Here is a 16,900-nt window from a genome sequence, read left to right as displayed (position 1 = left end):
TATTAAATATTTTGGAGGATTTCTTGTCCGTCTGTTCACTCCACATCTGGAAACCTGTTAAGATATTGTAAGTCCCCATATGTTGTCCCTTCCCCAACCAGCCTGGGAGAGGTAGCATGGGTTTGTCAGGGGAATGCTGTGGACATAGCGTATCTTGATTTCAGTAAGGCTTTTGACAGAGTTCCCCACAATATTCTTCTGAGGAGCTGATAAAATGTGGGCTGGATGAGATTACAGTTAGGTGGATTTATAGCTGGTTGGCTGGTTGTAGCTGGTTGGCTGAGTAAATCCAAAGAGTGTTCATTAATGGTTCCTTGTCATCCTGGCAAAAAGTGACAAGTGGGTCCCTTGCTGTTCAATGTATTTATAAACAACTTGGATGAAGGAATTGAGGGGATGCTAATCAAATTTGCAGATGACACCAAACTGGGTGGGGTAGCTAATGCCGCAGAAGAGAGAATCAGAATTCAAAATGATTTTAAGAGAGTGGAGAACTGGGCCCAAGTTAACAAAATGAATTTCAGTAGGAGGTGGGACACTTGGCTTACTAGCAGTACATGTGAAAAGGATTTAGGGATCTTAGTGGACCACAAGCTTAACATGAGTCAACAGTGTGATGCAGCAGCAGCAAAAAAAGAAAAGAAAAAAAGGGTAAAAGCTAATGCTATTTTAGGCTGCATCAACAGAAGCACAGTGCCCAGATCAAGGGAAGTAATTGTTGCTGTTTAGTTGTTTAGTCGTGTCCGACTCTTCGTGACCTCATGGACCAGAGCACACCAGGCACGCCAGGAAAGTAATAAAGGTAAAGGGTAAAGGGAGCCCTGACTATTAGGTCCAGTCATGACCGACTGTGGGGTTGTGGCGCTCATCTTGCTTTATTGGCTGAGGGAGCAGGCGTACAGCTTCCGGGTCATGTGGCCAGCATGACTAAGCTGCTTCTGGCGGACCAGAGCAGCGCATGGAAAGGCCATTTACCTTCCTGCCGGAGCGGTACCTATTTATCTACTTGCACTTTGACGTGCTTTTGAACTGCTAGGTTGGCAGGAGCAGGGACCGAGCAACGGGAGCTCACCCCCTTGCGGGGATTCAAACTGCCGACCTTCTGATCGGCAAGCCCTAGGCTCTGTGGTATAACCCACAGTGCCACCCGTGTCCCAAGGAAAGTAATAGTACCACTCTATTCTGCCTTCTCCAGACCACACCTGGAATCTTGTGTCCAGTTCTGTGCATCACAATTTAAGAAGCATGTTGAGAAGCTGGAACCTGTGTTATGGAAGGCAACAAAGGTGATCAAGGGTCTGGAAACCAAGCCTTATGAAGAATGGTGGATAGAGTTGAGTATCTTTAGCCAAGAAAAGGGGAGACTGAGAGGAGATATGATAGCCATCTTCAAATATCTCAAGGGCTGTCAGATGGAAGAGGGAACAAACTTGTTTTCTCCTGCTCTGGAGCATGGAACTTGAACCAATGGCTTCAAGTTACTAGAAAGGAGATTCCGACTAAGCCTCAGGGAAAACTTTGGCAGTAAGAGTTGTTCGACAATGGAACCACTTCCCTCAGGAGACTGTGAGCTGTCCTTCCTTGGAGGGTTTCAAGTGGAGCTTGGATGGCCATCTGTCAGGGATACTTTAGTTGAGACGCCTGCATTGCAGGGAGTTTGACTAGATGACCCTGGAAGTTTCCAACAAATCTACAATTCTATAAGACCAAGATGAAGTTGTGTGTAGGTGCTCTGAAACCCAGAAGGTGTCTGCTTCTCCAAGGACATTCAGTAACCTTAGCTTGTAGCTGGAAAAGTTGGGAACAATGCTGGTATAGGTCAAGGCAACCTCCCCTTCCCCTCTCTGGCCCATGCCACAATGTAGAAGCACATTGCAGTGGCAAATTCTTCAAATACCTAAAGGGCTGTTGCATAAAGATGAAGGAAGCTTTGTTTCTCCTGCTCTGGAGGGTAGGTAGGTCCTGAAACAATGGATTCAAGATTCAGGAAAGATAATAATAATAATAATAATAATAATAATAATAATAATAATAATAATAATAATAATAATATATTATTTATACCCCACCCATCTGGCTGGGCTTCCCCAGCCACTCTGGGCGGCTTCCAAAAAAATATTAAAATACTGTAATACATCAAACATTAAAAGCTTCCCTAAACAGGCCTGCCTTCAGATGTCTTCTAAAAGTCTGGTAGTTGTTGTTCTCTTTGACATCTGGTGGGAGGGTGTTCCACAGGGAGGGTGCCACTACCGAGAAGGCCCTCTGCCTGGTTCCCTGTAACTTGGCTTCTCGCAGTGAGGGAACCGCCAGAAGGCCCTCGGTGCTGGACCTCAGTGTCCGGGTAGAACGATGGGGGTGGAGACGCTCCTTCAGATATGCTGGACCGAGGCCATTTAGGGCTTTAAAGGTCAGCACCAACACTTTGAATTGTGCTCGGAAACGTACTGGGAGCCAGTGTAGGTCTTTCAAGACCGGTGTTATATGGTCTCGGCGGCCGCTCCCAGTCACCAGTCTAGCTGCCGCATTCTGGATTAGTTGTAGTTTCTGGGTCACCTTCAAAGGTAGCCCCAAGTAGAGCGCATTGCAGTAGTCCAAGCGGGAGATAACCAGAGCATGCACCACTCTGGCGAGGCAGTCCACAGATAGATAGGGTCTCAGCCTACGTACCAGATGGAGCTGGTAAACAGCTGCCCTGGACACAGATTTGACCTGTGCCTCCATGGACAGCTGTGAGTCCAAAATGACTCCCAGGCTGCACACCTGGTCCTTCAGGGGCACAGTAACCCCATTCAGGACCAGGGAATCCTCCACACCTGCCCACCTCCTGTCCCCCCAAAACAGTACTTCTGTCTTGTCAGGATTCAACCTCAATCTGTTAGCCGCCATCCAACTTCCAACCGCCTCCACTCACACAGGACCTTCACCGCCTTCACTGGTTCTGATTTAAAAGAGAGGTAGAGCTGGGTATCATCTGCATACTGATGAACACCCAGCCCAAACCCCCTGATGATCTCTCCCAGCGGCTGCATGTAGATGTTGAAAAGCATGGGGGAGAGGACAGAACCCTGAGGCACCCCACAAGCGAGAGCCCAGGGGTCTGAACACTCATCTCCCCCTCACTTTCTGAACACGGCCCAGGAGGAAGCAGTGGAACCACTGTATGACAGTGCCCCCAGCTCCCAGCCCCTCCAGACGGTCCAGAAGGATGTTATGGTCGATGGTATCAAACGCCGCTGAGAGATCCAGCAGAACTAGGAAACAGCTCTCACCTTTGTTCCTAGCCCGCCGGAGATCATCGACCAGTGCAACCAAGGCAGTTTCAGTCCCATGATGAGGCCTGAATACCGACTGGAAGGGATCCAAATGGTCCGCTTCTTCCAGGAGTGCCTGGAGTTGTTCATCAACCACTCGCTCAATCACCTTGCCCAAGAATGGAAGATTTGAGCCTGGGAGATAGTTGGCCATTGTGGCCGCATCTAAAGATGGTTTTTTAAGAAGCAGTTTAATAACCACCTCTTTCAGCGGGTCTGGGAAGGCTCCCTCATGGAGGGAAGCATTCACCACCCCATGAAGCCCATCGCCCGGTCCTTCCCGGCTAGCTTTTATAAGCCAGGATGGGCAAGGATCAAGGAGACAGGTGGTTGGTTTCACTCGTCCAAGCAGCCTGTCCACATCCTCGGAGGTAACAGATTGGAATTGATCCCATGCAACTTGACTAGACAGTACTCTAGCACTCTCCCACCCTGGCCCTGCTCCCACGGTGGAGTCTACCTCTTCCTGAATCTGAGCGACTTTATCTGCAAAAAAACTTTGCAAAATCATTGCAGGAGATCACGTGGCCCGTACTGATGATTCAGACTAAACATTGGGAAAAACTTTCTGACAGTAAAAACTGTTTGAAAGTGGAATGAATTCCCTCAGGAGGTTGTAGACTCTTATTTTTAGAGGTATTGAAGCAGAGGTTGGATCGCCATGTGTAATGGATGCTAAACTGAGTTTCCTTAATTGCAGGTGGCACAGTGGATTAAACTACTGTGTTGCTTGGGCTTGCCGACCGAAAGATCAGCAGTTGAATCCCTGCGACAGGGTGAGCTCCTGTTGCTCGGTCCCAGCTCCTTCCAACCTAGTAGTTCGAAAGCACACGGTGCGAGTAGATAAGTAGATACTGCTCCGGCAGGAAGGTAAACAGCGTTTCTGTGTGCTGTTCTAGTTTTGCCAGAAGCAGCTTAGTCATGCTGGCCACGTGGCCCAGAAAAACTGTCTGCAGAAGTGGACATATGCCGGCTCCCTCAGCCTTTAAAGCGAGATGAGGGCTGCAACCCCAGAATTGTTCATGACTGGACTAAATTGTCAGGGGTCCCTTTACCTAGACTAGATGACCCTTGAAATCCCTTCCCATTCTACAATTCTATGGCTCTGTGGTTCTATGAAACATGTTTTTCTTCAGCACTACACATGGAGCCGTGAAGGCAGCAAGGGGTGAAGGCAAATGTAATTATTAAAAATAATGGTGATTTCTTTGTCATCGTCTTGCCAAAGCTCAAGAGGAATAAAATCATATTTGCGTCCAACATTGAACAACAACATGATGCAACTTCATCAGACTCAGCCAGAAGAGACTGGTACATAAATACTTCTCCACTGTGCCAATGAGGGTGGGGTGGGGTTATGCTGCCTACATGGGGCTGAATTGAATCCTCTTTGGCTCTCAAGCCATGTACGCCAGGCATGTTCCCTGTGATTAAGTCACTGCAGCCTGGGTCTTCCAAGCAGATTTTGACTGCTGGTAATTTGCTAGCTCTCTTGCTGATAGCACTCAAGAAGGAGATTGGAGTAAAAGGCAGGTGCACCATAACTCACCTTCTGCTGTTGCTGCTACTACCTGAAGCAACACCAAAGATGCTGAACTCAAAATGCCCATTGACTTTGATAAGGGATCCCAAGGCACCCTTGAATTGGTACAGGCAAGGAGACTACCATATTAGTGGGGTCATATCGGCAGCATCTCCTATTTTCAATCCAAGCGTCTTCAATGAGCCTCCCTTTACCAGAACTTATGGGTAAGTCCTTATGTGCCTACTGTTGTAAAAGCTTTATGCAAACTGAATGTGACCACATGGAGACCAGATGTTGTTGTCTGCCAGGCATGTCTCCTCATTTCTGGTACTTTTGCTTGGTCAATTATGTCTTCTATTTTCGTCCATTTGGTGGGAAATTGGTAGGATTCATTCTGAATGTCAGAAATTGATCTACTGTGAACTGTGTGCTTTCACGACTTTAGTGAGACATTCTCATCCAAATACACTCCTTCCATGGAAGTATTGTAAAAGTGGGAATTTCCTAGCATTAGAATAGTCCATTCTTTTAAGATTTGGGCAGGAAGGGGTTGATGGACATCAGGTGTACAGATGCTGCAGACGCCTTTCATAATTTTTGCCCCCAGTCACAGATAAGTAGGACACAATCTGATCTTTGTGTGGAAAGAATGTCAAGGTGAGACACACTTTTTTCCAGGGAAGCAGTCCTGCTCTACTGGTATACTCTGTCCTTCTTGTTTGCTGTTCGGGAGGTTAATCAGAACCACAGGCTTTTCCCCAACCTCACCCTGGGCTATGACATCTATGACAACTATTATGATGCCAGAATGACTTCTGGTGCCATGGTGGACCTGCTCTGTCCTGGGCAGCCAAACATCCCAAACTATTACTGTGGACCATGGAATAAAGCATTGGCTGTTATTGAGGGGGCTGATTCTGACAAATCCAAAGATATTTCCACCATATCAAGCATCTACAAAACCCCACAGGTATGAATGTCAGGAGGGAAGGAAAAAATCCCAGAATGTTATTGCAATTTCTTTGGAGAGACATTGGAGAGGCAGAAGGAGAGTTTAGCATCAACCCCCTGTTAACAAAGATGACTAAGGAGATTATGGACTCATCTACACTTATCCCATAGTTAGAAAGCAAAGGTCTGAGTGGCTTTCCATTTGCCCTGTGGTTTTTTGGCATGGATCTGAGAATTTCCCCCTTACCCTACTCCTTTCCCACAGAAAATCTGTTCTTTCCCTCTAAACCAGAAAAAACACCAATTTGTGATTTTGCCCAATGAAAGCAACGGGATATGGGGAAGTGTGGATAAGACCTTAGTTGAGTCTTCAAGATCCCACAGGTATAAATGGTGTGAATCATGGAGAAGGGTCTTGGAGGCAAAATACTTGGTTTCTAATTTGCTACCTATTGTGTCTATAAAAGTTAAACAGAGCCAGTCCTGGGGTCATGAGTACTGTCTGCCTTAGAAGAAGGGATAATTCTGTAAACACATTTCCCTACAACTTTTCATTTTGGGACACTCCAAACACATGTGTTGATATGTTCCTGTAGATTTTGATAATTTAATGAATAAATAATGATTAAATCATATAATACAATTAGATAAATTTGCTACAAGAAACATGTTGTAAAAGCAATAACAAAAATGCCATCAGGGCATAACATAAAGCAAACACAACCCATTCCAAAGACTCGGTCACCTTTTTTTGAAAGCAAACAACAAAATATGGTATATTGTTAAGCTTCCCTGGGATTTTGTTTTCCCCCATGAACTTTGTCTTTTCCTGTTTCCCATGTCAGAGAAAAGTTATCATTCAGGCAAGTAAAAAGTACTAGATTTGGGATTTTGTTGTGGGTGACAACACTAATCTCTTCTGTTCTTTACTAGGTCAGTTATGGTTTTGTTTCTGACACACTTAGTGACAAAACTCAGTTCCCTTTTGTCTACCGAATGGTCCCCAAAGAAGAGCATCAGTATCTGGGGATAGTCCAACTTCTCCTGCACTTTAAGTGGACTTGGATTGGCCTCGTTGCTCCAGACACCAACAATGGAGAGAGGTTCATGAGGACCTTGAAGCCACTGCTAACCAGGAACACAATTTGTGCTCCCTTCTCTCTTAGCATCCCAATAAAGAAGGCAGAATTACAGTCGCTTTCTAAAATATCTTTCATGTGGAAGAAAGTCAATGTATTAGTCTACTATGGAGAGATGCGCTACTTCTTTATTATAATACATATTTTGCAAAGGATAGCTAAAATGATTATAAGACCCATTGTTGGGAAAATCTGGATCACAACAGCTTTGTGGGATCTCACCGGGAACTTGTCTTACAATATTCTTTCTCCCCTGCACATTCATGGGTTTTTTTCTTTCTTAACTCGTATTAAAAAAAGGGCAAATGATGACGATTTTGACACATTGCTCGATTCTATGATTCTGTTTGGGCATAAAGCATTTCAATGTTCATATTCAAAGCACATGTTGTCTGTAAAAGGAAGGAAAAGGTGCAGGGAAGATGACACTCTGGAGTCCCTGCCTGACAAAGTGATTGAGAAAATCCTGTCTCTGGATAGTTACAGTATTTACAACCTTGTCCTTGCTCTGACACGGGCCTTAAGGGCTGCGCTTTCCTCCAAATCCAATCAGATGGTGGCGAAGGGTAAAAAGAGGCTGAAATATCGAAGGATACAGTCTTGGCAGGTATTCCTGTTTCCCTGACAAAAATTTTTGCTCAACAGGAATCAGTGCCCTGAATTCCATTCTCAGGTGAAATCAGGCTTGCCTCAACACTGGCTTTACTTTGCCTCCATTTACTGTACTGTTACCCACAGCCTATTTAGCTGCTGAGAAGAAAATCTACCTCCGCTTTACCACCTGCTCCCTCAGCAAAGCTTCCTGCTATTACCAGCCAAGGACCAGTATGAAGTAAGAAGCGCATAAGCGGCACACAAAACACTACCAAACCATCCTACGTTCTAAATCTTATATTAATAATCTAAAAATTGAGAGAGCAAGGTACAAGATCTACTACAGAAGCCACAAACAGAAAACTCATTCAAATTGTGTTCAAAAGGAACATTCAGTCCTTAAAGTTCCTTTAGTCAGGCACCTGTAGATATCAACGAAGATAAGTTTGATCAAACGAAGTGTCCGTGATGTTACGCACGAGAGTTAGACAGGGTGCCGGCATTTGTTACCTTTTTCGCCCATGAAGAGTCTCAGGTTTCTTCAGTAAATTTTCTCTCATGGTTTTGGTATATTTATAAACATTCACTGGTGGCACAAACCAAAACTTATTAGTGTTTAAATAAAATTTCTAAATAATATCTGAACAGACAGGTACAAAAATCTCTACTTACTGTACATGTGTTACATTCCTTCTTGGTTTAAGCTACAATATTTAATTTCTTTTTTCAGGAAATTCTTCCTCAAGATTTTCGTGTATTTACTTCATACTTTTTGCTGCTTACTTCATACTGGTCTACTATGACTATTGGCAGCATAGGTTCATTTCTTCATTACCAGCCAAGGAAGCTCATGTCTACACACCACTTCCAACAACCTTTGACAAATAGGAAGCTTGTGCTTGCAGAATTCTTCCTAGGGTGAGGAATGAGGTTTATGGATCTCACGGCTTTAATCTGTCCCAAAAGGATGGAGCAGAAACAATGGGCCACAGATCCATTTCCCAAACACACACACACAAAGTGTCAGTCTGTACAAACACCTTCATAGATTAGGCTATGTTATCTAGATAATTCTCTTCTTTTCTAAATGTGCCTGCTTTCTTTCCTGTTCTAGCTTCATCCTTTCCTGGGAAGCTCCCAGTTTTACAATACTTCCATGGAAGGAGTGTATTTGGATGAGAAGGGGCAGTTGACAGTCGAATCTGACGTTGTGAACTGGGTGCCATTTCCCAACAAATCCTTTGGTGCAGTGAAGTTTGGGAGCATAAGCAGACAGGGATCCTCAAGCACAAAATTCACCATTGACCAAGAGGCTCTTATGTCGTCCAGAATGTTCAACCAGGTTTGGAAAACCCATTCATTGCGTTGTATTCCCTTTTAGTGATATGTTAACCTCTGAGACTCTGTTGGGGAACACAACAATAAAACTGCTGCCTCTCCAATTAATGGGCTAACACTATATAGGGGAGGAGATGAATGGAGGAAAGTCAAAATAAGAAAGATTAAAATGGAGGAGCAGGTTGGCTTATGACTGGGGCATGGCATTTGCAGTGGTCAGAAAGCATGCCAGACTTCAGAATTGAGCACAACACAGCTGCTCCAAATACCTTTCTGTTTCAGCTAGTTGGTTTCTCTGGTTTTGGATATTTTTAAACAATTTCAATGATTGCAGATTTGTATTGTGCTTATGTACTCATGGCAGACAGCTCCGTCTCCTAAACCCAAGGCCAATGCAGTCTCCATGTAATTCTCTCTTCTTGATTATCTCTTTCGGCCCCAACTGTGTCCCAAGGAATTTGGCCATCTGTTTTGTCCCATGGGTCAAAAAAAGCATCACACACCACTCACGGGCTCCCGCAGCATGGCTGATGGACCACAGATCTGACAGCTCTGTCAGATCTGGCTTCACAGAGCTTCCGGGGAAGGCGCAAGGGCTATGCACCTCCCCCAAAATCCCCAAGAGGAGCATTGGGGTGTCTTGGGGTCCTGCTGTTTCATGGATGGCGGCTTGGCATTGCCAGTCTCCGCTCTCCATCCTGAGAGGTGTGGAGAGTGAGGGGGAAGCCAAGTGAAAGCTTTGGCAAACTAGGCACCAACGCAGCTCCGTGAAGCAAAGCCTCAGATCCAGCCACAAGCGGGTACCATTCCAAAATACTGAAGCCGATTGTAAAGGTCTAATTTGATTGAGTCGGCAAAAACGGGAGCGTTAAAAGGAAATCCGCTCCCGTTCCTGGTGCGATGAGCATGAAATACAGTACATACAAGTGAAGTTCTGCTGAAGTTTACTTTGGGAGGTAAGTTAACACATGAGCAATAAGGATTAAAAGATTACACACAGCTTTTCTTTTCTTTTTAAAATAATCTTTATTAGTTTCCCACATAAACATATACACATAGATAACAAGTCATGCAAAGCAAAAGCAAAATAAGAAAGGAAGAAAAGAAAAAAGGAAAGGAAAATACAGTATATTGTGATTAAATAAAAAGTTAAAATGTAAAACTTCCAATCATTCTCATTATACTGCTTATATTGTCCATGTTTTCTCGCACAGATTTATATTATTTCATATTATTTTTATATAGTCCGATAAAATATCTAATACACTTTTTGCTTACAAGTATCAATCCAGTTCTGCAAGTTTATTGTTGTTTGTACAATGCAATTTTAAATATTCCTTCAATATTTCCCATTCTCCATATACTTTCTGGTTTGATACTCCTCTGACTCTTCCAGTCAGTTTTGCTAGTTGCAGGTACTCTACACTGCTAGTTGCAGGTACACTTTGTTATCGTTGGTAGTGTTTCATTTTTCCAGTTTCTTGCCACTATTATTCTAGCTGCCGTGATTGCATACATAAACAATGGCCTTATACGTCTTAGAAATTCTATTGGTAGTACACCTAATAGAAAGATCTCTGGTCTTTTTAAAATGTAAATGTAAATAATATTTTATGTTGACTTGATGAGAATGTTGAAAATGACTTTTGTCAAAAAAAAGGAAGAAGCTATCATTCTGAAAGGTATAGGACTTAATGGGAGAAAAACTCTGTCCCGGCACCTGAGGGTGGACACCAGGGCAAGACCAGCCCATCCCTATAGAAGGAAGAAGCCACCACCAAAGAAGATAAAGAAGATTTGTAAAATAACTTAGTGAACTATGCAAGATGTATTAGACAATCTGAAATCCAAAAGGACATTGATTTTTTCTTTTTTTCTTCTTTTTAAAATAAGGGAAATGTTTAAAGTATAACCTTGTAAGCTTTGTGTATAGGTTTTTACATTAGCTGAACTTTTAAATGTCACTTGTAATAAGATGAACAAGGCTTAAAAATTTGATTCTCAAGAATATAAGATTTTAAGGACGTGCATGAATAAGAGTAAAATAATGGAACCAGGAGGGGGAGTGGAAAGAAGTCAGTTAAGATTTATGGTTTAAATTGTTAAATGTGAATATTATTATTGGTTTTTTTATTTTTTAGGGAAAAAATGTTATCAAAAAAGGGGGAAAGCATCAAAAACCAAAGCAGTGTCCATTCCGCATAGACTGAGACTTTACACTGGCCCAGAAGTTACTTTCATTGATGTTTTCTGTCTTTTTGGTCAGACCCTTCCTCAATCCAGGTGTACCAAAAGCTGTCGCCCTGGATATGCCAAAAAGGTTCAGGAAGGGGAGCCCATTTGCTGCCATGCTTGTGCTCCATGTGCCGAAGGGATGATCTCCACTCAGGAAGGTAGGAGACTTCAGAGGAATGTGTAGCAAAAAGAACAATAATATATGTCCTTGGTTGAGGAATATTCAAGTATAATCTTATGGTTGAATTTAATAAAGTTTCAGCAGTGATTTACACAGTCTTAAACAGCGGCGTAGCGTGAGTTGTCAGCACCCGGGGCAACGCAAGTAATTTGCGCCCCCTAACCCGGGGCAAGGCACGTAATTTGCGCCCCCCTAACCCCTAACCTGCGAGTTGCCGCTGGCGCTGCCGCCCAAACGACACCGCTTGCCCGGAGGAGGAGGGGGGCAGAGAGGCGAGAAAAATGCAACGGCCCAGCAGCTGCAGCAGCAGCGGCGGAGGCGGGGCTGTGAGGAGGGGCTGCCTGGTGCGTCCTCCGCGGCAAGCGCTGAGAGCCGCTGCCTGCCGGGCGCCTTCAGCCCGGACGCGCGCACAGCTCGTCGGCTCTGCTACAGCCTGCGCCCGAGGCTCTTCGGCGACTCCGGAGGCAGCGAGCGCCCCCCCCAGATGTTGCGCCCGGTGCGGCTTGCCCCCCTTGCACCCCCACGCTACGCCACTGGTCTTAAAAAGCTTTCAAGGTACCATTGAGACAGCCTTGAATATGTAAGAATTAGGCATGGTGGCTGCATCTGGTAGGCACCCTTGACCAGTCAGTGTGGCAAAGTAGCTGGGGTGTTTGGTTTGTACTGGGAAGACAAGAGTTCCAGTCTATGCTCCTCCAAGGAACATTTTTTTGGAAATTACACCCATCTGACAATACCTGGTGTTGGGGTGAGATCAGATGTAGCTGCAATAACCTGGAGCTTCTAGAACACTCCAAGCTCTTCCTTGGGAGGTGAATGAGGTGTTATCTGCAATAGGGAACTGCATGGAAAGGACCAGCTGTGTGTTGATTAGCAGAAATAGCAAGTCCCATCACTGTTTCCATTTGTGGGAGTTGGCTGGATTCAAAATTGACTTGCTTTTTTTGCTAGTCTACAGGAAAATGTTCAAGCAGACACTCTTCTTTTTCCAGATGCAGACCACTGCACCAAATGTCCAGAAGATCAACACCCTAACAAGGACAGAGATCAATGCATCCCCAAAATTATCATCTTCCTGTCCTATGATGAATATCTGGGGACCCTCTTGGCTTCCACTGCCCTGTTTTTGGCCTTAATCACAGGCCTTGTTTTAGGAATATTCATTAAATATCTTGACACTCCCATAGTCAAAGCCAACAACAGGGACCTTTCCTACATCCTCCTTGTCTCCCTCCTCCTTTCCTTTTTGTCCTCCTTTCTGTTTATAGGCCGGCCAAGGAAAGTGACCTGCCTTCTCAGGCAGACAGCCTTTGGCATCATCTTCTCAGTTGCTGTCTCTTCTTTGTTGGCAAAAACTATAACCGTTGTGCTGGCCTTCCTGGCCACTAAGCCAGGAAACAGGGTGAGGAGATGGCTGGGAAAGAGTCTGGCTAATTCCATTGTCATTTCCTGTTCCAGTATCCAAATTCTCATCTGTGTCATCTGGCTGGGTAGCTTTCCTCCATTCTCAGACTCTGACATGCACTCCCAGGCTGGAGAGATCATCCTGCAATGCAATGAGGGATCTGCTGCCATGTTTTACACTGTCCTTGGCTACATGGGATTCCTGGCTGCCATCTGCTTCACGGTGGCTTTCCTAGCCAGGAAGCTGCCTGGGGCCTTCAATGAAGCCAAGCTGATCACCTTCAGCATGCTGGTCTTCTGCAGTGTTTGGGTGTCCTTTGTTCCCACCTACCTGAGCACCAAGGGGAAATACATGGTAGCCGTGCAGATCTTCTCTATGTTGGCCTCCAGTGCTGGGCTTCTGGGCTGCATCTTCCTTCCCAAGTGCTACATTATTGTACTCAGGCCTAGTCTGAATACAAAGGAGCACCTGACTACAAAGGCTTAATATGGCACCTGATTCCTAAAATATGTTTTTGGTCTTTGCGATTGATAGCCAGCATGGCTGCAATAAAACCAGGACACATGAGTTGGGAATGTAGCTCCTTAGAAGCTGTTGTTTTGGAAATCAGAACACAAAATTATCATTTGAATCATATTCCATCCATTCAGTTTTATCCTGCTAAACCTTATTTATGAATTCTTTTCTGAGGTGTCTCTATATTTTGCCTAATAAGAAATCCTTATCACAATTCAATAATAATCAATGCTGTTCATTAAGAAAATAAAAATTTATTAGATAGTATTACAAACAAATTGCTTATGCATTGTTTTTCAAAATGAAAAGAACCATATTCCATTGGTATCTCTTTATTTCCTGCTGTGCATATCAGGAGAATCACCTTGAATTTTGGCGCCATGAGTGTTTTTCATGTGGTGCAAGGTGCAAAACATTTTTTAAAGCAGTTGACACAGAATAGGTATGAGTCATGCCCAAGATATGCTGGATAATTTCAAAGTATGCAAAGAGATATTAGGAAGCTATTAAAATAGGTTTGTACCTTTCAAATCAGTTTGTCTAGTCCTTTTTTTGCTTTGCCAGCTGTCTGTGGATACCCCTGTTAGAACATTGTTACACAACATTATCCTTGCTGTTTGAACATAACTAAGCATTATATCCCCTCTAGACTGGTTCTAGACACATCAAAAAGGTGTTTCAGGAAAACATATTGTAAACATCAAAATGGGAAATCACGTTGGCAAAAGCTGGAACTCCACAGCACCATCTAGTGTCACCATGTTATAACACATTTAAAATGTCTGACAACAGGGACATCCAGCCCTTGCAGCCCAGCAGTGCCCATAGTAGCTTCCTCTTGCACTGGTCCTTTCTGAACCAATCATGCTGAGAAGGGAGCCAACCAGATTTGTGTTTGGGTTCCTCGTGAGGTTAACTGGCGAGGCAACAAGTGAAATGGGATTGAGGATTGGAGTGATCATTCCGTGATATTATGGCAGTGGAGAGAACTGTATTGTAACTTTTGAATAATATATATATATGATAATAATAAAACAACAACAACAACAACACAACAACAGAAGGGAACAATTATATATATAATGATATTCAATTTTACAATGAACTAATTAAACATGAGGCCATTTCTTTGGACCATTAACACACAGAGGATCAAAGTGTGGGAAATGTTGGGTCTCTGCACCCAAGTCCAAAAACATCAGGAGCATTGGAGATCCCTTGTCCACAATGATTGGGAGTGGCTCTCCAGACTTCCAGGCAGGAGCCCTTTTCCAGCCGTACCTGGAAATGATGGGGATGAAACACGGAGTGTTCTGCATGCAAATCATGCACTCTAAGAGTCTAAGCCCAGAGCCATGGTCCCTCCCCAAATGTTCATTCAGTATTTCATTTCTCTTCATTTCTCCTTTCAAATACCTTGAATGCTGAGATTGTTATCCCACTTTTTATTCTATATACCTCCAAACTTCTCGTTTTACTTGTCTTCTCTCGTTTCATCTTCCCTCCTCCCTTCAATGCTTCTATCATATTACTCCAAAAACTTCCATACTTCCTCCCCACTCCTTTTACATTCACTTCCTCCTCCTATAACAGTTCTCCTCTCTTATCTCTTTCCTCTCTATCGCCAGGTTATTCGGATGACGATTTAAGATATTAACCTTACATCACTCAACCTAATTTCACGCAACACATTCTCTTGCCCTAGGCCTTCAGAAGAGTGGAACATCCCTTCCTTCTCTATCCCTCCCCCTTGAACTTCCTTATCTCCTGGAAACCTGTATTCAGCATACTTTAAACTGGCAGTACTGCCATTGGTCTAGGCAAAGGGACTATGCATGGTCACAGATGGGGGAGTCAGGAGGTACTGGTTGGGATGTGGAACTGATGTCCACTGATGGTCCTTGGCTGACTCTTTCAGAGACACTGGGATAGGTCTTGCCAAGCTCCACTGCCCGATTTCTGACCCATGTCACAATGTAGAACTACAATGACAAGTTCACAGAAACATGTTTTTCTCCCGCTCTGCACCTGGATCCACCAGGAGAGTCCAGGAGGCTGCAGAGGCAATCCTCTCCTTCACAATTATTTAAAATAATGGTGATTTACTCCTTTTCTTACCAAAGCTCAAGAGACTCCCCACCAGCACCCTTGAAATCAGGTCATATTAGAGTCCAATCACAAGGAACGTAATGTAAGTTCTACAAACTTTGCCTGAAAGAAAGTGGACATAAATACCTCTCTCCTGGGCCCCCAAGGGTGGGCAACCTATGCTGCCTTTGTGAGGCTCAAATGAACCCTTGCTGTCTCTCAAGCTACGTATGCTCTCTTTGATTACATCATGGCAGCTGGGCTTTTGGTTGCTAGTACTTTGATAGATCTGTTGCTGATAGCAGCCTATAGGAAGGGAGGGGTAGCAAGCAGACCCAGAATGTGTCGACTTCTTCCGCTCCTGCTGTGGTTGCAGTTGCAACTACCTGAAGTCAAATCTGGGGTGCCAAAAGCAAAATGCCCATTGACTTTGATAAGGGATCCAAATGAACCCTTGAATTGGTTCAGGCCAGGAGACTACCACATCAGCGGGGTTGTATCTGCAGTACCTGTTGTGTTCAAGCCAAGCGTCTTCAATGAGCCTCCCTTTACCAGAGTTTATGGGTAAGTCCTTTTGCGCCTACTGTTGCAAAAGCTTTATGCAAACTGAATGTGACCTCATCGAGACCAAATGTTGTTGTCTGCTATCCTCATTTCTGGTACTTTTGCTTGGTAAATCGTGTCTTCCATTTTCATCCTTTTGGAGGGAAATGGTCAGATTTGTTTTGAATGTCAGAAAGTCATCTACTGCAAACTGTGTGCTTTCACCCACACTAGTGAGACCTTTGCTTTAGAATAGCCCGTTCTTCTAATATTTGAACAGGAAGCGGTTTATGGATCTCAGGTGTACAGGTGCTGCAGAAGCATCTCATGATTTTTGCCCCCCATCACAGGTAAGGATGACACAATCTGGTCTTTGTGTGGAAAGAATGTCAAGATGACACACACTTTTTTCCAGGAGAGGAGTCCGGGCCTACTGGCATATCCTGTCCTTCTTGTTTGCCGTTCGGGAGGTCAATCAGAACCACGGGCTTTCCGCCAACCTCACCCTGGGCTATGACATCTATGACAACTATTATGATGCCAGAATGACTTCTGGTGCCATGGTGGACCTGCTCTGCCCTGGGCAGGCAAACATCCCAAACTATTATTGTGGACCATGGAATAAGGTATTGGCTGTTATTGAAGGGGCTGACTCTGACACATCCAAATATATTTCCACCATGTCAAGCATCTACAAAACCCCACAGGTATGACTGTCAGGAAGGAAGGAAAAGTCCCAGAATGTTATTGCAATTTCTTTGGAGAGATGTGAAAATGTCATTCCTGCTTCTAAGGCAGAAGGAGAGTTTAGCCTCAACCCACTGTTAACAAAGATGACTAAGGAGATTCTGGACTCATCTACACTTATCCCATAGTTAGAAAGCAAAGGTCTGGGTGGCTTTCCATTTGCCCTGTGGTTTTTAGGCATGGATCTGAGAATTTCCCCCTTACCCTACTCCTTTCCCACAGAAAACCTGTTCTTTCCCTCTAAACCAGAAAAAAGCACCAATCTGTGATTTTGCCCAAGGAAAGCAATGGGACATGGGGAAGTGTGGATAAGCCCTTAGTTGA

The 16,900-nt window shown here is 44.2% G+C and overlaps 1 protein-coding gene across 1 annotated transcript; it reads left to right on the top strand.

The window, feature by feature from the left end:
* Positions 1–4,731: 4,731 nt before the first annotated feature.
* Positions 4,732–13,168, top strand: LOC308579748 (vomeronasal type-2 receptor 26-like; the record flags this gene model as incomplete). The annotated part of the gene is made up of 6 exons (XM_081180682.1): positions 4,732–5,063; positions 5,518–5,809; positions 6,724–7,536; positions 8,638–8,865; positions 11,128–11,254; positions 12,270–13,168. The coding sequence occupies 6 exons, from the start codon at positions 4,732–4,734 to the stop codon at positions 13,166–13,168; spliced, it is 2,691 nt and encodes an 896-aa protein (XP_081036808.1).
* Positions 13,169–16,900: the final 3,732 nt, after the last annotated feature.

Source organism: Podarcis bocagei, assembly GCF_964188305.1.
Source record: "Podarcis bocagei genome assembly, chromosome: 2".
Classification (NCBI taxonomy): domain Eukaryota; kingdom Metazoa; phylum Chordata; class Lepidosauria; order Squamata; family Lacertidae; genus Podarcis; species Podarcis bocagei.
Note: the sequence above shows the minus strand (reverse complement) of the source record. Positions and strands in the feature narration are given on the sequence as shown.